We start from the raw sequence: 25,937 nt of genomic DNA, 5'->3' as shown, positions 1-25,937 counted from the left end.
ATTAAAGATTACATGGGCACAATCATTTATTTTTCTTCTGCATTGTAAATTCAATTCTAACCACGTCATATCTGTGTATAGTCTGCACATTGGCCGCGACTCTGACTTGGATTTGGAGTTACACTTTTCTTTGAGAAAAAAACAAAGAACGGCACTGAAGTCATTCTTAAGGCAAGATGTGTTCTGAGTTTTGCCAACCGGATACAGCGAAAGTTTAGTCTGTCAACTAGCTCCAATTTACATTGCTCTGGTTGGTTGTAGCGCTATCCAATTACATGCAGAGAGAGTATGAAAGACAACCGTTTATCCGCCCCTCGGATTGAGCTGTCAATGGTGAGTTTCCAGACCAAACATCTTGATGTGGGCTTAAAGGGGGGGTGAAATGCTGTTTAATGCATACTGATCTTTTTACACTGTTAAAGACTTGGAATCCCATACTAAACATGGACAAAGTTTCAAAAGTTAAGGTGGACGTTTGATGGGAGTATTTCTTTGTCAAATATACTACTTCCGGTTAGTCATAAGTTTCGGCAAGTTTTTTGAGCTCATGCGTCCCCTTTGACGTTAATGGGGGCGGAATTTCCTTGTATGGGCCTTACGGACAATTCTACCGGAAGCGCGTGAGAGAGAGCGAGGGAGAGAGCGAAAGCAACAGCCTACGCCCATCAAAGCGCTGGCTTGTAGGGTGCTGGACAGGTGATGTGCACATAACAATGTCACCAAAAAAGTGCGTTTTTGGTTGCCAGACCAAGACAGTCCTGCACAGATTCCCCAAAACCCAGCGTTAAGGCAACAGTGGATGTAATTTGCTTTTCCGGATCAGCAACTGAGTTGCGCGAATGTTTATATCTGTTCGCTGCATTTCGGTGCCGACTGTTTCATAAACAAGGCCCAGCTCGACGCCGGATTTTCCCAATCGCCTAATGCTGAATGATGGAGCAGTCCCAACGTTAGAAGGGTGAGTGAGACTGCTTCAAATGTCTGTGTTTTTTTTAGTCCGCTTGCTGTCTACACAAACCACGCGTAAACACACAAACACACGTGCACAACTGCACTTCCCACATGTACACCTTCAAAGTACGAAAGTACAAAGTACAAAAAATACGACGATATAATTCAAGTATAAATATGTAAATAACACAAGCCGCTAAGCATATTATATAGTTAGTGTATAACTTGTACCACATACAGACGTCCTGCTCTAGTCGTTTTTGCTGCTGCTCCTGTTCAACTGCAGCCTCTGGGTCTGATTCAGGATCATAGATGTATGGCTGTATCTGATTAAAAGCCATATTTTTATTTTGAATAAAGTTTTTTTCCCGCTGTTAGGGATGACGCACTCAACTCAACACAATAGCAGCGCGCTGCTGCACACGTCATTATTTAGCTCCGCTCACACGACACGCCCCCACCCGCTCGGCTTTTTTCGGAAAGACTCGGAACAGCGCATCTTTCTTATATAATTATTAAAAAAATAAAGACATTTCGGAGATATGCAGGATGCAATGCTACTCTATAGGTACTCAAGATTGACATGACACTGACTGAAACTGAGTGTTTCACCCCCCCTTTAATGTTGACTATAAACATTAAAATAACATTGTTTCAAATGTATAGCCATGAGTCTTTTTTATGAGATAAAAATCAGTTCCGGACATTGTCTGTGTAATTTTTTTCAGCTTTGTTGTAATGACACCAGTGACATTGGTAAACTTGGTGACTTAACTCCACCTACAGGAATTACACTTATAACATAACCAGAAGTACATTTTTTTCTAGAAATGTATTAGCGGCACGATAAGATGGTCCAGCTTAAAAAAAATAAACAAGTGTAAGTGCTGTAACAAAAATACATGCTTTCTGTTTCTGCTTTTAAAGCCTCTGAAATGGTTTACTCTTATAAGTGCATTCCTGTAAATGGGGATTTTGCTTTAAAAATAGGACAAGTACAAGTCAAATAATTTTTTAGAGTAACATTATGGCACAAATGCATGTTGAATCCTTTAAAGGTTAGTAAAATAAGCTTAATTTGCTATTCTCGATTTAGGAATTGGATAAGTTATATGATATTCAGCGTCTGACTAGAAGACATTCCCTGCAGTGTTGAAAAGAATAAATAGGAATCGCCAGTTCACGTGAAAAATCAAATAAACTGTAATTTGCCAATTAATGTTTCTTTGATTGAGGTGAGGTGTCAAACAAGATTATTAATAATTCATGTTTGCATGCAGCCTCTGAATCTATCTTTGTAAGACCTAGCATTTGTCCTCTTTATTGGAATGTCATTCCTAGAGTTCTTTTTATGCCAGTCACACTAATTCCCATAAACAACCCAAAAGGAGGTCACAGATATTAAAAAAAGAGTGAAAGCCGAGCAAATAGAGTTCGATTAAGAGCTTTTGCTCTCTAGTGGATCCTTGTATCCATTGGTATTCCTCTCAGGATCTGGCAAATATTCTCCGCTTACAGCAAGGAGAATCTTATCATGGAGTCTGACTTTGTCAACACTATTAGATTCCGACACTGTGCGGAGAGTCAGAGATTAATAACTTCCATGTAGTCAGGGGGGTCGGGGGTGGTTGACTAAGGTGGAAGAATGAGAGAGATTAACGAGTGTGAAAAACAATGACTCCTTCGTTAAACTCTAGATCGACATGCCAATTCACAGCAGCTTGAGTAATATGGGGTTTTGGGCCTGAGTACTGTTTGTGAGGGTCAACGAGATTTAATTGCCAGTACTTATAGAACTGGTGGCAGTATATGGTTTTGGATCCAAAACTTGGACATTGGAGTATCATTATTACAACTGTTCATTTACAACAAATATGTATTGGGTAATAATTCATGATATTTGGAATAAAATAAAACAAACTCATACCTTGACAAAAATAGGTCAAACTTATTAAAAAAGACCAATTGTGCTTTTTTTTCTTTTTTTTTTACATTTTCCACTTTAGTGTGTTTGATGAATAATGTATGAAAAGTCACTGCAGAAGTTGTTCACATTATCAGTGCGCACTGATTATGAACTCCTTGAAACGCTTCAAATATATTCTGATATAATGTCTTGAGTTTTAACACGTCACAACATTCCTCATTTAAAAAATTCCAAAAAAAGAAGGGGGGCAAGGTCTGGTTGAATTGCATTAGTAGTGTGTTAAAACTCACAGTTATGGTAAGAGGCGTGCCATTTTTAAAACACGCTTGAAGCAGTCGACCAACCACAACACACTGGTCCATTCAGACGGAGAGGCTTCCTAAGAACTAAACAGAGCGTTACTGACATACTGGGAAAAGGGAAGGCAGAAAAAAAGTTAAAGGCACCATGATGCATTTTAAAAATGTAACCCTATAAGACAACAAACTCCCAAGAACAAGGGAGAAACGCGGAAGAACATTTAAAGGGTCTAATAGTATACTACATTTTACAAGCACTACAGTCTCTAATCAAATGTTAGTTTAATATAATTACTTATGTTACAGGCATACTTGCTTTTTTGTCAATTTTTAAAATTTTTGGTCTACATCATTGTCTTCTGTGTATCATAATAATCCATTGTGTCATCATGTTCATGATCATATGTACAGGTGTATCAGTGTCTTCATTTGCACATATTTCATTTGTAGAAGATGTGATTAAATATATGCACACAGTGCTGGTTAATGTTTAGGGCACTAAAGTATATGAAATATGTCCAAAAAAATTGAAACATGCATACTCCTGTTTGTATAGGATCAACTCCAGATTGCGAGTGCTGTGTTCCACACAGAAACTGCCCTTATGTGTGCTCCACTGAATTATCTGCTGTGATGCAATCGTATACGTAACCCTAACCCTAATACAGCACACTGTTTGGGTTAAAAGTGTTAATTTTCATGAAGAAATGCAGAGAAGCTCTCAGAAACGGTTGACGTCAGCTTGTTTGTCCATCCCCTACTGGAGCCCCGTAGCCAATCACCACTCCGGATCTTGTCGGTATTATGCATTGACATCAGAATCCGTGACATTGCTCCGACTTTGCTTTTCAAACCGGAATACAGAAATTACTCAAAAAAATTAAAAATTATTGCAACCCACTTATGAATAAACTTAATGAGTACCTTTAGAGTTTTCATTGATGTACAGTGTGTATTATCTGTACATATTAAAAAATGTGTTTTGGGGTTTCTTGACCCTTTAAAATGAATATCTTTTGTTTTGTTTTGTTTTTCTGTGAAAAATTCTTAAAGCCTTAAAGGGTACTTCAGCGCTGGGAAGATGAATCTGTATTTAAACTGGGTCATCAATGTAGTAGAAATGTGAAATTATTAGACTGAGAAAAGACAGAAAATTTATTTTTGTCTCATGGGGATGAAAGACTACAATTCCCAGAATGCTTCGCTAACCCTGTGAGGCCATTCCCAAAGCCACCACTACTGGATTACAGTGGCTGAGTTGGAGAAGACTCTACAATTAAAAACTGAACGTGTCTGTTCAATATAATGAGTGAGTCACTGCGCGAGTATCACAGCACTGAGCACTAACTGCAGGAGTCAGATAAATGAGCTGAGCTCTCGTGATGAGAGCTGAGGTAATCGCGACTACACTCGTCTCGCGGCATACGTTCACAACTCGAGTTCAGTCTGGCGCGTTTCATTTCATGACTTTGCAAGCTTAACTTTCATAGAAATTAATTTGAGAAGTTAAAAGACTTACATTGCTCACCATCTCCATTTAAATGAGTGCCTGTAGCTGCGAGCTGAGCTGTGAGTGTAATCTCCCATCCCCCATGCGCGGGTTCGAAACATGCAGAAATGGCTCCCTCTGCTGGCTGTAGTCTTTAGTCTTTGGCCAAACATTCCTCCTTTGATGGACATATCGTCAATTTGCATCATAGGAGGAATTTTTCCAGAAATAAAATGCAATAATCTCTTGTCTCAGGGGGATATGAGGGGGGGAAACGCAATCATTTGAATATACTCCAGGGTTTCTACTGATACAAACCCATATGCTAATCGCTGAAGTAACCCTTTAAAATTGCTTGAATGTAACTCTACACCTTTTGCTTCATTTAGTTTCACTTTAATTTCACACCAGCTCAGAGATCCACTCTGCTTACTTTTATTGAAGTTACTGTATTATACGCTGCACAAAGGTATTGCTCTTTACAACTGTTATTAATATGATTAGCTTTTTTTTACTACATTATCAAACACAGCTAATAATGTGTTGCTAATGTTACACAACCATGTTCCAGTTCACTATCTCAGTCTGCCTTCTAAAAATCTGCATCCTTAGAAATGCTTTGAACAACTTAGAATGTGAGTGGAGAAAGGCATAGTTCATCATAACATCATAATAAACATCATGGCTTCTCTTGAGACTCCCCTGCTTCACAGCATAGTAATGCTAAAGCCCACCCACATGTTGGCTTGATTGGTTACAGTGCAGTTTGTGACATAAGAAACACCAGTGATTTCAAATCGCGTTTTTGAGATTTGGCTTAGGTTCAAAATACCCTGCAATGGTGTTTGACTTATGAATTTGCACATGGTTCATCCGAAAGCAATTTAAAAACACCACATATAAACAACTCATATACAAGAAGGGTATTTAACAAAGAGTTGTCCACTTTTATATGTCATGACACTCTTATACTGTATGTCATTGACTGAGGATCCCTTAAATTGCTTTTCATACAGATAAATGACAGTAATCAATGTCATATTCAAGTACACTCCCACTAATATCACATAACAGCTTTTAAAAAATAGGAACATAATTGCAGTAGCACAAAAGAGGCTTCAAGGTTATTCCAAAAACCAGCATATTATTTGCCCTCAAGTTAAATTATGGTTACTAATATCATTGTGTGGAGGAAAAAAATCCCAAATACAATCTTTAATATATCAGTTGTTTCTGCTAAACAAAAAATTAAATGGAGAGTAACTGGGCAGTTTTGCGCAATTATCTCGATATTAATCTCATTTTTCTCCACAGTTCTTAACAAATTCTCAAACTGTGCTCAGATTTGCTAAAGTCAAGCCTAAATTGTCTAACCTCTATTATTATTAACAATTTCTTAGATCTGTACTCTTTTTCTATGGCAGCAATTGTCTTATTTGTGTCTATTTTTATTCAGATCTCAGTTGTTTGGCTTGGGAACTCCTGGTCTCCTGAGCTGTGAGCAATGTTCAGCAGTACACATTTTCCTAAAAATGTGCATATTTATGATTACTAAGGGAAAGTTGAGTTCACTTAGATAGTTTTCCCATTGTTATCTTCACTAAGCAACTCCTAAGCTTTCTTTATGTTGTGCAGAATCTATTTACAGTGCATTTCTGCGATACCGTGTGCCTCAGACTTGTCTTGTCACATCCAAATATGATGAACTTTTCACCCTGCGTGCTGTCAAAGTCAGAAAAGTTGTCAGAAAAAGTGTTCCCAGTGAATTATTCATTGCCGTGAATGAATCACTTTCAAAGATGAGGAACGCAAATGCATTAATTGGCATTTTACTGTCTTTTTTTTATGCAACAAAAATGGTGGCAGTGGCAGTATCGGTTCATAGTCTCACCTCACCTCGGATGTTCCATATGCATATTGACAATGAAAGGTTGTATATGATTATTATTCAGCTGGGTCTGTAAAGAAGTCTATACAGATGGTGCTTGCTATAAAATATGTCTGTTACGCTCCTCATCAAGGCGATGTTTATGGCAGGAGGCTTGCAAAGCAGAAGGTCAGGCATAATGAAAGTATTAAGCTTATGCATTCAAACATGAGCCAACTTTAAACTCTGAACAAAGAGAAGTAGTGTTTCATCTAGTCAAGTCACTCGGCATTAAAGGGATGGTTCACCTTCACAAAAATGTTTATTTTTTCTTATGTTGTTTTTTGGACTTTCTTTCCTCTGTGGAACATAAAAGGAGAACAATGTTCTAGTCTCTCTTTCCCCAGCAGTTACAATGAATAGGGTCTAGGTTCAAAGTTCCATTCATAAGTCATACAACAGCTTTTGCGGGGAAAAAAGTCTTTATTCACTGATATCCTTCCCCTCCAGTGAGCTGATAGCAGTTGCAACCTGATCATTTGTTCAGTGTGTCCCAGTGGAGGCGGAATTGATTGAATTCAACAATCAGATCAGACTGATTCATGAACGAAACATCCAGACTTGGTTTGTGAACCAAATAATATAATTTACAAAATGGAGAACACTACATCTATCATGAATTATTATGACGGGATCAAGGAGAATAAGCATGGAAGTAAAAATTTTGAGTGAAAAACTTATAACAAATCATTTCAGAAGATTTGAAATTTAGTGCAAAATCCTATGGAACTTTTAACTTGACATTAATGAATTTTTCCAGCTTTCCATGTCTTCACTGTTACTGTAGGGGGCAATATTATGCATCTTCTGAAAGAGCCGAGAATAAGTGATAAAAGTATTGCTTATACACGTTGTAGTCTTTGAAAAAAGGATTTTCTCTGCTTTTTGTTCAAAATGTTGTTGTTTTTTTATGAAACTTTCAAGTGTCGATAAAAAAGAATGCATGAAGCTAGAAGAAAACAGTTTTTTTTTAAGCAGGCTCTGTTCTTTCTTTTGATATATCACATGTTCGTGCAACAAAATATTCTGGGGGCCATGAAAGTTTTGTTAAAATTATACTTTGTCAACTTAAAAAAAAAAAAACGCTGGTGGGGAAAGAGTTAAGCTGCTCTTGTGGTGCCTTTTCATCTTATTTGAAGCTTGAAAGCCTGCATTCATTGTAAATGTGTGGGGAAATTGTCACTTTTGTGCTCCACTGAAGAAAGTTCACATGAGATGATTGTGTCATTGATGACAAAACTTTATTTTTTGAGTTAAGGGGGTTACTTAATTCAATAGGAGACTTAAGTAGTATATACTGAGGATTTCATGCTTTGAGGCTTGTCTAATCACTCTTGTTTCTCTCTCTCTCTCTCTTTCCCCTTCCTCACTGTTCCTCCATCTCTCCTCTCCATTTCATGCTCTCAGAGGCGGCAACGAAAAACAAAGTGAAAGGTGAGTTATCTTCTCTGTCTTTGCAGCTGGATGATTTATGTTGAACACAACTCCCAATAAACAATGTGCCGTTCGGCCCCCTCTTATCTCCCAAAGGAGCCTGGGATACATTTACATAGACTCTGCCTGTGAGAAAGCAAACCTGGAACCTTTGATGAATTGGCCCTAGGAATATCCATTATGAGCTGAATCCGCTTTACATGCTTCCTGGGTTTACAGCAAACTTGTGCTACACGGTTAGGAAAAAGATGCCATTGTAGGATTTTGTACAGGTCACCAATGCTGCTGAGCAGATCCGCTGCTCTAACAAAAAGTGGAAACTTTTTGTCTTAGATATGTGGCACACGGATGAATTCTCTAAACAGACAGCCACTTTTGTATGTGGAATTTTAGCTCAAAAACCTGCGTCTTATTCACAAACCACCCACAATCCAGTTTAACCAGTTGCTAAATGCGCTGTAATAACACTGTAGCGTATTTAAATTGTTATTGTAATTTTCTTCCATGCAAACACGCCTCCTTTCAATAACAGCCTGTGAATTATGCTTATTATAGAAGGCACCTTATTCACAAATGCAATGCTATTTGCCTGATGCAATTACCTTTGCGTTATTACCACCCACTGGAAGTAGGCGGCAAATGAAATTTCATTTTAAAGTTTGTGTATATTTTCTATTGATCATGGCAGCAGTTATTCATCCAATGATGGAGAAGAACATATATCCAGATGCAATGGTGATATAGTCATATCGTTTACAACTGCGCTTAGATCCGTGCAAATTGCATACATTTTTTATTTTGTGTGACGTTTGTGTCGATACCTGATTTAAAGTGAAACGGGTGCTAAAACAAGACAATTAAGTCTTTGTAGTGTTAAAAGGTGGCGCCGCTAGGCAATAGTGCTCATTAGCACTATCGCCTCACAGCAAGAAGGTTCCTGGTTTTCCTCACAATCCAAAAACATGCAGTGTGAATTGGGAAACGCTAAATTGTCAGTTGATGTGAATGTGTGTGTTTGTGTATGAGCCCCAAGCTATGTAATGAGGAGTGTTGGGAAAAGACCTGGTGACTTTACCCGGAAAAAATCATTGCCGAGAAAATTCATGGACAGTCTCTTGCGTATCACCGATAGATCAGTTGGATAAGATTAAACTAGTAATAAATAGTTAGAGATAGTGTTAAAAGAGCTTTTTAGCATTATAGTATTTTTGTCTTTGAAAAAGGAAATCTAAATTATTTACATGAAGTTCTTAGCAAATTAGAGTTTACATCAAGAACAGAGCAATACCAGACAACCCAGATGAAAAGGACGTACAATTAAATGTATAAAAAATGCATTGTAGTGTATTTGTATTGTAATAAAAACATACTCAAATACATTTTTAATGCATTTAATAGTACGTATTTTTCACCTGGGTATGACAAGACAAATTGAGGCCCAGACATACAGTAATGTATATTTCCATCCAAGGTATATTTGCACAAAAGATTGTTGTGTGTTTGGGGATGTGAGATATCTATTTCTAGCCTGACAAGCCAGACCCACATCAAGATGTTTGGTCTGGAAACTCACCATAGACAGGGCTCAATCTGAGGGGCGGGATAAACGGTTGTCTTTCAAACTCCCTCTGCACGCGATAGGATAGCGCTACACCAACCAGAGCAATGAAGGTGAGGCAGAGCTAGTTGACAGATTAAATTTTCACCGTATCCGGTCGGAAAAACTCCGAACGCATCTTCCCTTCTTAAGAATGACTTCAGTGCCGTTCTTTGTTCTTTTCTCCGAGAAAAGCTTAACTCCAAGTCCATAGTCACGGCCAAAGTCGATTCGAAAGACTGCCGTTCGCCAGTTTCTGTGTTTACTAGAAGCACGCAAACGCAACTCTGCCGTCATTATGTTAAGCCCCGCCCACCGACTCTATAAATGATGTGATTGGCCCGACCAGAGTTTGACTTTTACAGCTCAGAAGTGTATTGAGAGTTGCTAGACGACATTCACGGCAGATTAGATTTGCTGCCGCTAGGGTGCGTCTAGATTTCTAAGATAATCTATCCCTTGTGTGGGGACTTAAAACAATGCTAGATCCAGACCAAAGTCATGTTTATGTGATCTCGAGAGTTCTCCTGTGGACCAAGACCACAACATTATCACTCTGAATAATAACAAATGCATTTCTTACCCCCAAAAAATTGTAACAAGTATCATGACAGGTATCAGACCTGAACTACTGAGCAAATTTGTAACACGTTCAATTTGCTGTTAAGCAACGCTTAAGTTGCAATAATCTAGCAGTGAAATGACCCGGGTGGAAATGTGGAGCTGAGTACAGAGGCATTCATGAGAAATTTCATTGAAATGGAATGGCATAAAGCCCAGACAGTTGTCCTATTCTACAAAGGACAGCTGATGATCTAGGATGACAGCAAACAGCGGCTTGACCTTCAGCTGAGATTTGAGACTGTGAGAGGTTGGGTGAGGAAACTCATCAGGGAAGTCTTAGTTTGGAGGTATGAGCTCAGGGTTGTGGGTGGACATCCAGTTTGATATGTCAGAGTGGCATACAGAGATCCTTGCCATTTGAGATTGTTGTCAGCACAGCAGTGGTAAAAGAAGCACCTGGATAGCTGTTCTGGTGTAAAGGAGGATTCACACTGACACTGATTTGCAGTGACAAGGCAACCCGAAGTCATTCATTTTCAACGAGAGTTGGCAATTTGAGGCGATATGGGCAAGTGAGACCATTGCTAATGCGAATTCAACTATCTGCAATTACAGAGTGATGTGATGACTATCAATGGGAGTATTGACCAAGGAACGTCTACTAGCAATGGTTCTTCTTCAAATTTATTGTGATTTGTTAATATTGCCACCACCATTTTACTTTAACAAGCACTAAACTACTGCAGACTGTATTATAATACAAACAAAATAGCCTAAACAATGTCTAAATCACTATTTGGTTATTCGTTATCATTATTTTGATTCCTGTGTGGTTCAAATCTATGCACATCTCCACAGAATAGTGGATGCTCCTATATGTTGTAGAGAGAAATGGATGTATCATACAGATTACATAATCAGAGAATGAATCATTTTAAAGGTGTCATGAACTGACTTTTTTTCTTATTTTATACTGTTGTCTGAGGTCAACTAATGACGTTTGTGTGTTTTTTACATCCAAAAACATCATAATTGATACGTAATTTTCTACACTGGTTTTGAGGCTCTCTCCTGAACGCTGGGTTTTGATGGGCATGCCGCAATGGAGACTTGGAAGTAAACACCCACGGCTAGGATTGGATAAGATTTGCATATTTCATGAGCTTAAGCTCCGCTGTCATATCTAGCCCCTGTCAGTTCAGTTCACATGAGGGAGAGATTATTTTGAAAGCAGCAAATGCAAAGATTCTCTCGACCGTAAACGTCTTTATCAAACAAACACAATGGTTTATTTCTCATCCACCCGCAATTGTGTTACATGGCCCGCACCCGCGATCGGTCGATATAAGACACACACGTGCGCACCCAGATCAAGAAAGAATTTCTGCCGACGGGCCTACGTTTTGGAAGCCCTTCTGGTACAGCCCCGGGGCTAGTACTATTACATATAAAAAATACGTTTTACTCACATAAGTTTGTTGCACCATTCCTGTCGGATCCAATATTCAGAAGGGTCCAGAAGGCAAAACATTGTGTCTGCAAATCCAGCACTTGAGGCTTGTTTACAAACGCACATATTCCTAATATTATGATCTGAAGGAAGCTTATGCGGCGACTGTGTTCTTCCGCAATATCTTGCTATCTTCTTCCACATGTTTATTGCTACTGGCTAGCGATCTGAACATCTCCATGAGTTGGTGGGTGGGGTTACTGAATTGCACGTTTTCAGCTCTGAAATGTACCGGATAATCGTATATTATTATGACCTTTTATATATCCAAAGCTCAAGGGAAAGTTGATTTCTCAATTCATCGCGCCTTTAAAAGAAGACATTTCGATATGTTTAAACATATTTCTCATGGCTGTGAGGCAAGTGTAACTGTGATAGTCCAGTAAGAGTTGAGCATGTAAACCTTACTCCCCTGATCTCAAGAGGTGCTCTAGCGACTGATTCTATATAGGCTAGGAGTAGGACCGGTTACATATATGCTGAGTTTCAGTTTATTTTATGATGTCCTCCTGTAGGGTGGCAGAAAGTGTTATTGTGAGTATACACAAATAAAAGTAGGCCCCTTGACAGTTTCAAATGTTATCTTACTGAGCTTTTCTGAGCCTCACTGAGTAACATTTGGTCGACTAATGGGGGACAGCCATAGTAATTACAATGCACAATAAGACCATGAATGGGTTTCAAGACAATATAGGATCAATTTTGATTTCATGTTGACTTTAAAGGGGAGGTATAAAATGCCATAAGTTTGGTTTTCATGCATATTTTACATCAGTTGTAAGTTTAACCCCAACAGTGCCTGACTGTCTCTGAAATATCCTACTGTTGTGAGTGTGAGGTGTTTAAACTCTGCCATTAGCATTAAGAGCTATTCTCTGGTTTAGATGTATTTTAATGTGTCACTCTGTATCTTTAAGAGAAGAGAAAAGCACTTGAGGGCTTTTAAACCTAGAGAGGGGAAATCCATTCTCTGTTCTGCTGCCTGTTCCCTCGCCCCCCATGGCGATAATTTTGTGGGAAGGATGGTACATGGCCCTACCATTAAAAGGGGGGTGTGTGTGTGTGTGTGTGTGTGTTTGCGTTTGTGTATTTGTGCGGATGGGCTACGTCACACCTCTATTGTTGCTTAGCAGTAATTGCAGCAGGATTTATCCACCCAGCCAGTTTCAGGCTATTAGTGCAAACTGAATTCGGAGCAGTTCCTGGTTATTCCTTAGCTCCTGATGCAGTCAACACTAACCTTCTCTCTGTCATTCCTTGCTGTAAATATAAATAGAAAGCATTCAAAATGATGACTTTAAAAAAATTTAACTGTTACTTTTTTAAGGCACAAGTTAGAAGCTGCTACATCATACAATAGATGATAAAAGGTTAGTTCACCCAAAAATGAAAATTAGCCCATGATTTACTCACCCTCTTAAAGGTGCCCTAGAATGATTTGAAACAATATTTTAAATTGTTCTCTGATATCTAAATAGAGGGTATGTGGCTTATTTAAGGTCAAAAATTGTCCAGATACAGTTTTACAGGTCCATTTACAACCCTAGAAATTTTCCCCATAGGATGTAATAAACAGTTTTTTCCTTAATTTGAAGGGTCGTGAATATTAATGCAGTTCTCTGATTGGCTGTTTCGCTGCTCAATGACAGCTAACACATCTATACCATCCGTCATGGCAATGTTGTTATACTAGAAGTCACATAATCATTTTATACATTAAAATATATATATATATTTGAGCCTATATATCTTATATCGTATATATTATATCTTATCCCTATAAAGTCTGAGTTATTCTGAGTCTTGAAACTCAGAAGCATTGGTTTTCTAGATATATGTTACTTATGTGTTTACTAATAAAGACTTGGGTGGGTGACAGGCAAGGGGTTAAGGACCAGTTTACCTAAAACTGTAAATTCTGGGTAAATTCTGCCCTTATGTCCAATAATTTGTGAATTGTGCATCTATGCAATTACTAGTCATTCTCTAGGTGAACATGGACAAGTATCCAAAAGAGCATATCTGTGATTCTTTTGAGTGAATTTATATCTGAAGCTGATCATTTTAAAGCAGTTGTTTAGGAAACCATTTCACACAGGAATAATCATAACGCTTTTGTGGCTTGCTTTAGAAACTGCAGTTTTTCAGTAACAAGGAAAATTGTGCAAATGTTCTAAACATTTGTGCTTTAAGCTACATAGTCCTATATTATTGACACAGGTGGCACAATGTATGTTGAAGCACAGAAAATTATGTTTTCTTTACAATTTTTAACATGTCAATTCCTGTTTTTAAACCTGCAATAAAATCAGGCCTATTTTTGAGAAAATCATTAACTGGGATTGATTCACTCAACAGTAATCATAGGCAACAGTAATCCAGTCTCCGCTCTTATGATAATTACCTATGGATTTTCTAATATCTGCTCAAAAATAATTTCAAAAGACTGTTATAATGAGAAAGACCGCAAATACAAGGACACCATGAGATTATATGTGAAGAATGTTTTTATAATTGTGTTCCAGTATCCAGCGCTTTGAAGTGTCTTAATGCAAGTTCATACAAAGAATCCATCGTGTTTATGCAATGCACACATGAATATAATGTTCTAAGATATAAATAGACTTTGGGCTTCAGATTTACTAAACAGGGCAAATTAGCATGAGAGCGCAATCCCATGAATGTGTTGATGGCAGTGGAAAGTTCTGCTGGTGATTTACTGACAATGCACACATTAAAGAACACAGACGAAGCTGGATCATTTCCATAATGACCCATGCAATCTACCAAGATATGGTTTAAAGCTACACTGTAAAAAAAAAAATGTTGATTTTTGTTGGTTCAACTTTAAAAAGTAAGTAACCTGGTTGCCTTAAAATGTTGTGTTTATTGAACTTAAAAATTTGAGTTAATACAATGAAGGAAATTTGTTCAATAAATAGAAACTCAAAATATTTTGGTATCTGAACCACTTAAAAAATTTGATAAATCATGAAAATAGCACTATTTGGCATGTTTTACTGCGTCATCAGAAATAAAACACACAATTACCTAATATGCTTACAAAATCTTTTAATAATATTTTAATAAAGGTTGTCGAATCTCCAAAAATGTTCATTGTATTAACTCAAAATTTTTATTTCAATGAATAAATTTTTAAGGCAACCAGGTAACTTTTTTTCTAAATAACTTTTTACAGTGTACACTGTGTAACTTTTTTGGTTTATTCTTAGCTAAAAACACTTAGTTCTTTCAAAAATATATGTGCTCATTAATGTATATTTACTTCTTTCAAGTAATAATGCATTCTCGTAATTTTATAATATGCCATTGAAAATACATATGGGTGAGGGGTTTGAATGCCGGTCGCCATGTTGCCCCTCCATCTTGAAAGTACATTAGCCAAAGAGGGACATACCCATAAATTCAAGCTTCGCCTTTCGCATTTTAACACTCGATGGCAGTGTCGAATGTGAAGAGGGGGTTTGCCATGTTAATCTTGGACTAAATCAGCCACCGTAGGAGTTATAACGAAATCAGAATTGAGAGAAACAGAAAATATTATTCACTGGATGGTCATATACCATTACACCGCTAGATATATCACAGAGTGTAGCTTTAAGTAAAAGGCCTCAAATACCAGTAAATTGACTAGTTAAAACCTGAGTAATTTGTGTTGCATAATTCATTTAAATACTCTCCTCCCATAAATTTTGCATCTGAAAGCATACATTTCAGTTCCTGCAATGCGAACACACCAAAAAGTGGGTACTTCCGCCATTAGTTCTTTTAGAAAAAGGTCCTCTGGGGCAAAAACGCCTATAGATGCCTTTAAACTCCAATGAACTCAGAATGAGTGTCATTCTGAATTGAGTGTCAATCAGACCTGAGTTGTTAATGAACGTGAGACTGCTTTGTAGGAAGCAAAAGACACCGTGAGGTTTTAATGAGCCCCTAATGCATCTGTCTTCCTCTAGAAAAGCTGGAGACTCAGAAACCGGAGCATCCCTAGAGAAATCGCCAGCTCAGCATTCGCTTTACATGTGCTTTCCAATTTAACTAAGAATTTGCTGTTGTACGTGAACGGGTGGCCTGAAAAATTACACCAGCTCTTCCTCCCCAGGGGTATGACTAGACCCTTCGATCCCATTGTAGACCGCCACAACAAAAGGGCCTCCAGTCCTAATTAAATATATTCATCTTCAGCCCACACTATAAGAATCACTCCCCAAACATCTTAGCAAATAGGCCATGGTTACTTTCATGGTCAGCCAATTAATTAAAGTATGTGATGTTGCTGTATGTTCAGTGATTAAAAATTAGGTTGTCAACTTGATCGTCTATGTCCCTGCAGTTTCTATGTTCTATTTCTGTTTCTCAGCGGACATTCGGATATTTTTACATTTGCAAAAAGGCCATGTTCGAACTATGATATGCAAAAGGGTAAAAAACAAAAACAACAATTTTCTTAAATATAAAAAAATGTTTAATTTTTTAAATATCTCATTTATGTCCTATAAGCCTAAAGATGACCTAACCCTCAATGGGGCATCATCATTTATAAATGACGCAAATAAAATTACATTTAAAATACAATATTAACATTCAACCCAAAAAAAAAAATGTTTTAATATTATCACGACATCCCCTTCAGCCAATAAATTTTAAATATATGTGCTTGAAATTTTTAACATTTCAGAGTTTTTCTTAATCTTTGCAATCTGGCAACCACGTGCACACACTTTCTGTACACTGCGGAAGAAGTGTGGATTATCTGACAACACGGAAAAACATGTTAACTGCAGTTTAGCGTTCTCCATTGAGATATTCTACTCGGATGAAACTGTAATAGATCCAGTCTGTGCTGCGACTAAATCTGTGATCAAATTTTCTCATTGATGAACTGTAATAAATCCAAACATGAATATTTATTTGTGGTGTCTTGTTTTAGCATACCAGCTTTCATAAAGTAGATAAGAGTTTTCATTTGTATATTTGCCTATAATAAATCTCAAATACATTTCTTAAATGACAAATTAATTGTGATTTATAGTTTTGAGCAAAATAATGTGTCACCAATTTAACCATTTAGAAACATGATGAAAAAGTTTTCATTGACTAAAATGACATTTATGCCTGGTTTCACAGATAAGGCTTACACTAAGCAGGGATTAGGCCTTAGTTCAATTAGGACATATTATTTAGTTAAGTCAATTAATTTGCTTTTAAAAATAAAAAATAGAGACCGCGCAACACGTGTCATAATCTGAAAACTATGCCCACCGGGGGCAATCCAACTGTCTCCATTGACTTTGTATTACGTGAAGCGGTCTCCTTGTCATTTCTGATTTATAACCAAAAACAGAACAATGTCAAAAAGCTGACAAGGTGTACAATTAAAAAGTAATGCAAGACTAAGACTAAATTAAAATATAGGTGACGAAACTAACACTAAATGGTCATGTATATTGCATTTAGTTATTAAATATTTATTTTATTTTTTACATCTGGAGTATCTGCAAAGCAAATGACCTTATAGTATAATGGCTTTTTAGACTCATATAGCTCTTATATAATGGCTCTAGATTTGAATTTCCACAACATGTTCTTAAGATCGTATTAACGATAAATGAACGAATTGCTTGTGTCAAAATCTTCTTGGTCTTGGGGGACTGATCACCCCGGTTGGGTCGCCCGGGTGAGGGTGTATGAAGATTAAAGACCCGAACCACCCTATGACCCCGGGTTTTTCACTGATGACGTGTCCAAGTAGCACCAGAAGGTGTATTCAAACTCTCTTGGTCTACTGACATTTGATATGACCTCTGCTTCAAACATTACAATGCTCATGATATCTTTTGTTAACTCTATAATTACTCTTTAATCAGCGATGCAATAGAAATATACGCAGCTACTGCCAAAAAACAGAAGTTCACTCACTATTATTATAATTATTATTATTTGTCTATCATCAATATGTGTTGCATATGCTGCATACTCTTCTTCTATCCAAACTGGTGTTGAAAGTCTTAACATTTCTTCAAAATTGACATCATGACATCCCTGATTCGGACTTAGCGTAAACATAGCCCTGCTTGGTTGATATATTCTTAAAAATTCAATTTCAGAGCAAGCTAGCATCATTTTTTTTTTTTTTTTTTTTTGGTAAAAAACAGGTAATAAAAAAAAGTTTCTGTTGAAAACATGTGCATGTACCAGTATTGCAATATTCATGAAGTAGAAGAGTCTAGCAATTGCAAGACAAGCTTTTATGTAATTTCATCACGTTGCAAATTCTCAACCAATAATTTGGGATGTTTTTTGGTGCATTTAGACCATTTGATCATGTTTTGCATGCGCGTGTGTGTGTACAGGCGAACGTGTATTAATACCAAAATGAAGCCTTGCATGAAAGCTAATTCATCCTCACTCTCATTACCTCAGCATGGGGGCTCTTTCACAAGTAATGAATTTTAATTTTCCCGTGCCCAGCAAAGGTTGACAGACATACCAATCACATAGCATTCAAAATGATATTACCTCTCGCATTAGTTCTCATTTAATCTTCTGCCAGCTTAAAGCCACAGACTCACTGTGAAAAGAGAATTGATCAGATAAGCATGCCTTTCATTCCAAAGGCACTAATCATAAGTGCACACAGGGGGGAAATAAAAAATAAAAATAACAGCTGTTTGGCCAACTTGTTTTTCAGTGGCTGTCTTTTGATCTGTAAGAAATATGTACTAGAAATATCATGATGGATCTGTCTTAGACCCCTGCTGTGACCTCCATATACTGTACAGTTATATTAAAGGTCTTAACCAGTTTGGAGACAATACCACTGCTTTCTGTTTCCATAAATTGTTTAAGTCAGTTCTATTCTTTAACTGTTCCCAAAAGAAGGAAAATATCTTTTTAATTTCTCAGTTGTTTGTGATCTACATGGGCATGCCTCTGTCAGAACAGAGCAAATTTCTATTTAAATCCGTGTAAAGAATGACTTTACACACATTCATTTTACAGGAAGAGCAAATGGAGACAAATTGATCATGATTCTCTGGTTTTTCTCCTGAGAAACACACCTTAGAGATCTGACATGAGTTTTTATGGATTTAAACATTTCAAATTGAATTCTTACAAACCCAAATGATATTAAATCTATGCAATGCAATCCACATTTATTTGACACCTTATCATTTTTTATAATATTGAATAAAATCCTAAGAGTTGAATAAAATCCTAAGAGATTTTAGGAGGATAAACCTGAGAGAGAGTTGAAAGTTTCTGGAAAGTGTTTCAATACATACTTTGAAAGTTGGTTTGGCAAAGCCTAGTCTGAAAGTTTTACAAAGCCTTGAAGTTTGAAGGTTATGAAGCATTAAGCATTTATACAGCATCGTTGAGATTCAAGAGACGAGTCATCTGTATTTGTGGTCCGTTTTCACAGCAGATAAAGAATGTTTAATGATAAAAGTATATGCCTGCTAAAAGTTAATTTTGTCAATTTGGGGGTAAGCATAAGTTATTTTGTCCAGTTGGAGGAGATGTATAATATGTCAGAACGGCAGAATAAATGTGCTGAGTTTGGTGGACATGAGGTTGAAAGCTAGTGGTTTTCAACCTAGGCTTCGGGAACTTTGCATCTCTGAAGTGCATGGCGCAGGTGTCCGAATATACTTTTGCTAGTTTAAAGGGGGAACAAAAAAGTTGGTGCGCCAGACGCATGGTCCAAAAGCAGGCGTATCTCACGAAAATGCGTATAAATAGTACGAGTGTGCAATGTTGTGGAATGTATACGCCAAAACTCATTTTTGCGTGTCTATGCCACGCTGTTTTTTGCGTGCATATGATACGCACTGTATGGCGTATTATACATACGAACCCCCCTCTCCACCACCCTAAACCTACCCAAGAGCGTGTCATATACACGTCATAAAGTGCGTATCATATGCACGCGAAAACCAGTGTATCATATGCACGCCAAAATGAGTTTTGGCGTATACATTCCACGACATTGCACACTCGTACAATTTATACGCATTTACATGTGATCGGGTTGCCAAAAGGGTTGTACCTAGTCATGGGTGTGTTTTGGGCATAACATGCAATAAACCAATCAGAGTCTTATTTCCCATTCCCCTTAAAAGCCAGTTGCACTTGCACCATGGCACATTCGCTATTTACATGGTGGTATTCGTGAGCAGAAAAAACTGAACGCTCCAGAGAGAAATCCTTTTATTTTTTAATATTTAAATTAAATATTAATTTAAATATTTTTAAATAATTAATTTAAATATTTAAGCAGTTTGTGTGCTGCTGTGCGTGTAATAAGCAGAGTGTATAATAGTTCCATATTACTAACGCATTCTTTAAATAACACAGAAAATACTACGATTTCAGTTTTCTCACAATAGCAACGCGCCAACAATGCGCCTGGACACATCTTGTTTTCAGACCAGCACTTCAGACCATGCAAGTTTCCCGAAACCTGGGTTGAAAATTACTAGAGCTTTTGACCTCATGTCCACCAATCTCTGCACATTTATTCTGCCATTCTAACACATTACAGTCCCTGACAAAAGTCTTGTCGCTAAATCTATTTTCTAGAAATACCTGATAGTAACCTGACTTTTAATTAATTAATTGGTGTTAGAAATAGCTCATATGAAAAGCTAAAACCCTCCCAAATGATGTTTAATGCACTGAAATAAATAATGTTCACAGAAAAAATATTTATCATTTAATCAAGACAGAAAGGTCAAATTTTGGCAAGACAAAAGTTTAGTCGCCTATACAGAAATTGAACAAATTTACAGCAAATACAAAAATATGTCAGCAAATTAAGTTGTGGTGCTGTGAGATCCAAATTTAATATCTTGTATGACTTCCATGAGCTTGAAGGACTGCATCCATGCGGTTTGGCAAGGATTCATACAATTTATTGATGAAGTCATCAGGAATAGCTAAGAAAGCAGTCTTGCATGCCTCCCAGAGTTCATCAATATTCTTTGGTTTCGTCTTCCATGAGTCCTCTTTCATCCTACCCCACATATGCTCAATGATATTCATGTCTGGTGACTGGGCTGGCCAATCCTGGAGCATCTTGATCTTCTTCGCCTTGAGGAACTTTGATGTGGAGATGGAAGTATGCAATGGAGCACCGTCCTGCTGCAGAATTTGGCCTCTTTTATGGTTGGGAATATAAGAGGTAGCTAAGATTTCTTGGTATTTTAGACTATTGATGTTGCCTTCCACCCTGCAGATCTCTCGCACACACCCCCATACTGGATGTAACCCCAGACCATGATTTTTCCGCCACCAAACTTCACTGTTTTCTGGGTGAATCTCGGATCCATTCTGGCTCCAGTAGGTCTCCTGCAATATTTGCGACGACTGTGGTGTAATTCAACAGAAGATTCATCCAAAAAATCCACCTTCTGCCACTTTTCCAGCGTCCATCCTTTTAGCAGGCTGTGGGCCTTGGCAAATGCCACACGGTTTTTCAATTGTCTTTTGTTTAGTGCTGGCTTCTGGGCACTGATTCGACCATGGAGGCCATTTCGAGACAGAATCCGACAAACTGTTCTGGTTGACACAGGGACTTCAGGTGACCAGGTCTCGTGGAGCTCTGCTGCAGTGGAAAATGGGCTGGCCTTGGATTTTCGAGCCAACAAACGGTCCTCCTTAAGCAGTTGTCTTGCGGGGTCTGCCTGACCTGGGCTTGTCAAAAACGTCTCCAGTCTCTTCAAATCTTTTTTTTATCCTCTGTACTTGACGCTGAGACACATTGAAGGTGTCTGCCACATCAGCAGTGGATCTGGTCTTCAGCCTCTTGATAATCAAAACTTTAGTCTCAGGGTGAATCTTAGGCATGTTTGCAGAGGTCTAGTTGCAGTTGATGTGAAGGTCTAGCGTACTGGGGTTCTTTTTATACACACTTGAGACCTAATTGATCCATTATTAGTCAAAGGTGAAGCTCATATGACAAGGCGACAACACTTATGTCTTTGCAAAAATTGACTCAATGGGCTTTACCAAGCTGTGAATATTAGAATACTTTTTGAAAGTTTAGTTTTTCACCGAAACATTATCACAAAAGCTGGTGGGATTAAAATGAGCCATTTCTTGTAAAAAAATCTTGATTAGAAATATATTTCAGCGGCCTTTTAGGTCAATTTGTACACAATCAACAAGACTTTTGTCAGGGACTGTATACATCTAACTGGCCATGGGCAGAAGTCCATTTGCTATTAAAACAATGTGGCATTGGATGTGAAAATGATAACTGAGTCAGGCTGAAACTAGAAAAAAACACTTGCTTGGCTCCGTATAACACCAGGTGTAGGATAGAGCCCAATGACTTAGTTTAAAATAATTACTTAAATATTATTTTAAACAGTTGGATTTTGGGGTCAAAAAGTTGAGGAACAAGTTAAAGACCTATTATGCAGTTTTGGTTGTTTTTTGTGCATTTTCAACTTTAGTATGTAATGTTGCTGTTTGAGCATGAAACAGATCTGTAGTTACAAAGCACAGTGTCACTCCATAAGAGGTTATCCACTATATATAACTGTGCACTGTTTCTCCCTGCAACACCTCAATTATTGTAGCCTGACAAGCCAGACCCACATCAAGATGTTTGGTCTGGAAACTCACCATTGACAGGGCTCAATCCGAGGGGCGGGATAAACGGTTGTCTTTCAAACTCCCTCTGCATGCGATAGGATAGCGCTACACCAACCAGAGCAACGAAGGTGAAACAGAGCTCATTGATAGATTAAACATTCGCCGTATCCGGTCGGCAAAACTCAGAACACATCTTCCCCTTTTAAGAATGACTTCAGTGCTGTTCTTTGTTCTTTTCTCAGAGAAAAGCTTAACTCCAAGTCTTCCAGAGTTAAAAGCCGATTCAAAAGACTGCCGTTCGGCAGCTTCTGTGTTTACTAGAAGCACGCAAGTGCAACTCGGCCGTCATTTTGTTAAGCCCCGTCCGCCGACTCTATACAAGATGTGATTGGCCCGACCAGAGTTTGGCGATTACAGCTCAGAAGTGTATTGAGAGTTGCTAGACGACACTCGCGGCAGATTAGATTTGCTGCCGCTAGGGTGCGTCTAGATTTCTAGGCTACAATTATTGGGTTTTCTTCCAGGAATGTACACCTCACAATATCCCTTATTTAAATAAATCCCACCCAATATGCAAAAAAAAAGGGGGTGAGGCTCGGTTGAGAATTCGGAACCGCATACTATTGCATACATATACTCTTACTAATTCTGCCATACAAAGATATGGTAAAAGTAGTAAAAGTAGTATGCTAAGTTCCAAATTGCGCAACAGTTATAGTAAGGGGAGTGACATTTCCAAAACACACACAATACAGTTGACCAATCATAACACACTGGCATCGCTGACCAATCAGAGCACAGGAAGGAGATTCGTCACATAGACCGGAATAACAAAGTGTGTTACTGACAGACTGGGAAGAGAGGAGCTGCAACAATGTCATATATGTGAAAAGTAAGAAACCCTATTCTAATAGACTTTGAAGACGCATAATATGGCCCCCTTTAAGAAGAATTGTTGGTTTTGGGTTGATGATATTGAAACCTTAACCCAAGTTTTGTCGTTTACTTTGACAATCCAGCATAATAAAACATAACTTCGATGTCTCATGAGCTCTGAAAGCAATACAGATTTGCTCTGGGTTACTGAGACTCACAAAGCAGCTGCCGCAGAGAGATTCGCACTGAGCTGTCGTTGAATGATGTTGTGCAACATTTCTACAAATGCTACTGCTGACTTTAATGCCGAAGACTAAGGCAGACACATTAGTCGAGATAGGGGAGGGGGGATTTTCTGTTATCGCTGTGTAATGAATTGAGATGGTTGTTCCTCTGGCTGCTGCATGGTTGTTTGTTAGCTTTTTTTTTGGTGGTGCCCAGAGCATACAATGTACAGTGGCTTGCTTGGCTGCTTTCTGGTCATTCATCAACAAGTGATTTCCATTATGTGGTGCAGTCAGCTGAAACAGAAAAAAGCTTTTCTGGATGTACGGTTCATTCATTTATTCATTCATTCATTCATTGCTGCTTCCTACTCGACCTGAGCACAAGTGTTTATATGCTTTTTTTTTTGTTTGTTTCAAATCGCTGGTCCAATGTGGCTACAGGCTACAATATAAAACAAGTATAAATTCTTTTAAATTGATTATTACATTTTTGTATTAAATCCAAGGACCCTATACAGGGTCGGGAATGACATCGTCATGTATATACTTTCCATTTGAAATGTCTGTGGAGGAGCTATGATGTCATATGTGGTACCATTTGAAAGCTTAGAGTCTCAAAAATTTTTTAGATATGCATCACTTTGGCATTTGTTTTACACAAAGAAATGTATTTACACTAAATTACTCTGGTGCCATTTCCGCCTGGATTTGGCCTACCTAACTTGAAAAGCCTCCGATACACACATACAGCTGGTGTTTCCAGCATGTATAATTCATTTAATGAAACTGGGATATTACATTTATATCACTGTATATGGTGGTGGGAGGGGGTGGTGGAGGGGGGGAAAGGAGGGCTCATCCCTGCAGACCCATTTGAATAAATCTGTCATACAACATGACACAGGCAAACTTCTTTTTTCCACTTTTTTCCAAATAGCCCAAACTGTCTGCAGGTTCCTAGAGCACACAGGGCCTTACACACTTTCAAAAATGGATTTATGGGGAAAAAAAATCAAAAAGCGCCTACTTTTTGGGGGGGTTAGTACAGGTTAGACAACATATACCTTCATATACATGTTTATCACTTTTAGCAGTGTTTTGTGTAACGTCAAAGGGTTTCCTGTAAAATGACACCAAAATTGTAATTTGAACTAAGACCACTGTTTGTGTGTATGGGAGGCTTTTCAATTTGGGTAGGCCTAATCCTTGCCTGGCTCTGCCCTCCTACGTACTTCCGCTCAATTTTCATTTTCCTTCAGTAGTACGTCTGGGACTGCTGTGTAGTCTTAGGTTTTCTCCGAACAAATTTTTACCGGTCCAATCAGCGAACAGAGGGAGTGGCTGAGAACGATGACGTTGATGTCGAGCGCTAGTTTGAGATGTAGTTCAGTAATGGCGGCGGAGAAAGATGCAAACTAAAGCATTCATTGCATTGTGGCACCGCTGCCAAATACCCAGAAGTTAAAGCCGGAGCAATAACAGTCTTTGCTGGGGTTTGTTGGTGGCCCTCCAACAGGGTAAATTCGGGAAAAGTTTGATTTTCCAGATCACTTCGTTAGTGATGAAGGAGTTGGCTGAAGCTATTCGGACGGTAACTGTTTCTCGTGGGGTCGGAAGGTTTTGCCACCATTTGAGTCAAAATTCACTGTTTGTAATCATTTTTGACCACTGCAGAGCACCATACGATTGCTTTGCTGTTATTAGGATGCATTTATAGACTTGTATTTCCTTAAAATGCTGGCAAGTATTTAGAAGAGCAATATTTCATCACCGCTCAAACAAATTAAAATAAAAGCACTTAAACATTTGAATTGGTCCGTTATTTATAGCAGCATTTATTATCATACGAAGCATGTGGCATTTTATTTACAGCATACAATGCTGTTACGGACCACGTGAGCACCGCGTTCCCGATCACAAAGCTCTCCTGTCCACCGTGGCGTGAATCAATCACAATCCGAATATATGAGTTTTAGTTTTTTTCCTATAGTTTTATTACTGAGGTGGCATGCACATGTGCACTTTTATTTTGTCGGATTTCCATGAGTGAAACAGGCGAAGGGAGCATGACATACGTCACGACCAAACGTTAGCTATTGGTTATGGCAGATCCAGAGGGGCTCAGGGCAAATCCAATAGTTTTAAACCTCAACAGGGTGCCCGCCTTCGCTGAAATAAACCCTTGTCAATGGAGAGTGGCCAGACTCTATGTACAAATGAAATGTACGAGAGTCTGGTAAAACCAGGCTAGCCTAATCCAGGCGGAAATCCCCAAAAATGGCCCTGGAGTGTAAGAGGTTAAAGGATTAGTTCACTTGAGATTGGAAATTTCCTGATAATTTACTCAGCCCATGTCATCCAAGATGTTCATATTTTTCTTTCTTCAATTCGAAAGGATTTTTCTCCATATGGTGGACTTTAACAAAGGGCTCTACACTATCCCAGCTGAGGAATAAGGGTGTTATCTGGCGAAACGTGAATTTTTCTAAAAAAATAAATAAATAAATGTA

The 25,937-nt window shown here is 38.1% G+C and overlaps 1 protein-coding gene across 6 annotated transcripts in view; it reads left to right on the top strand.

Annotated features, from left to right (window-relative positions):
• Nucleotides 1-25,937, top strand: part of cadm2b (cell adhesion molecule 2b) — a 263,536-nt gene that overhangs the window by 162,367 nt on the left and 75,232 nt on the right. For all 6 annotated transcript variants that reach the window (XM_067450978.1, XM_067450974.1, XM_067450979.1 and 3 more), the window contains exon 2: nt 8,001-8,027. In XM_067450978.1, coding sequence (XP_067307079.1) covers nt 8,001-8,027 — 27 coding nt within the window. The remainder of the gene's footprint in view (nt 1-8,000; nt 8,028-25,937) is intronic.

Source organism: Pseudorasbora parva, chromosome 8 (assembly GCF_024679245.1).
Source record: "Pseudorasbora parva isolate DD20220531a chromosome 8, ASM2467924v1, whole genome shotgun sequence".
Classification (NCBI taxonomy): Eukaryota; Metazoa; Chordata; class Actinopteri; order Cypriniformes; family Gobionidae; genus Pseudorasbora; species Pseudorasbora parva.
Note: the sequence above shows the minus strand (reverse complement) of the source record. Positions and strands in the feature narration are given on the sequence as shown.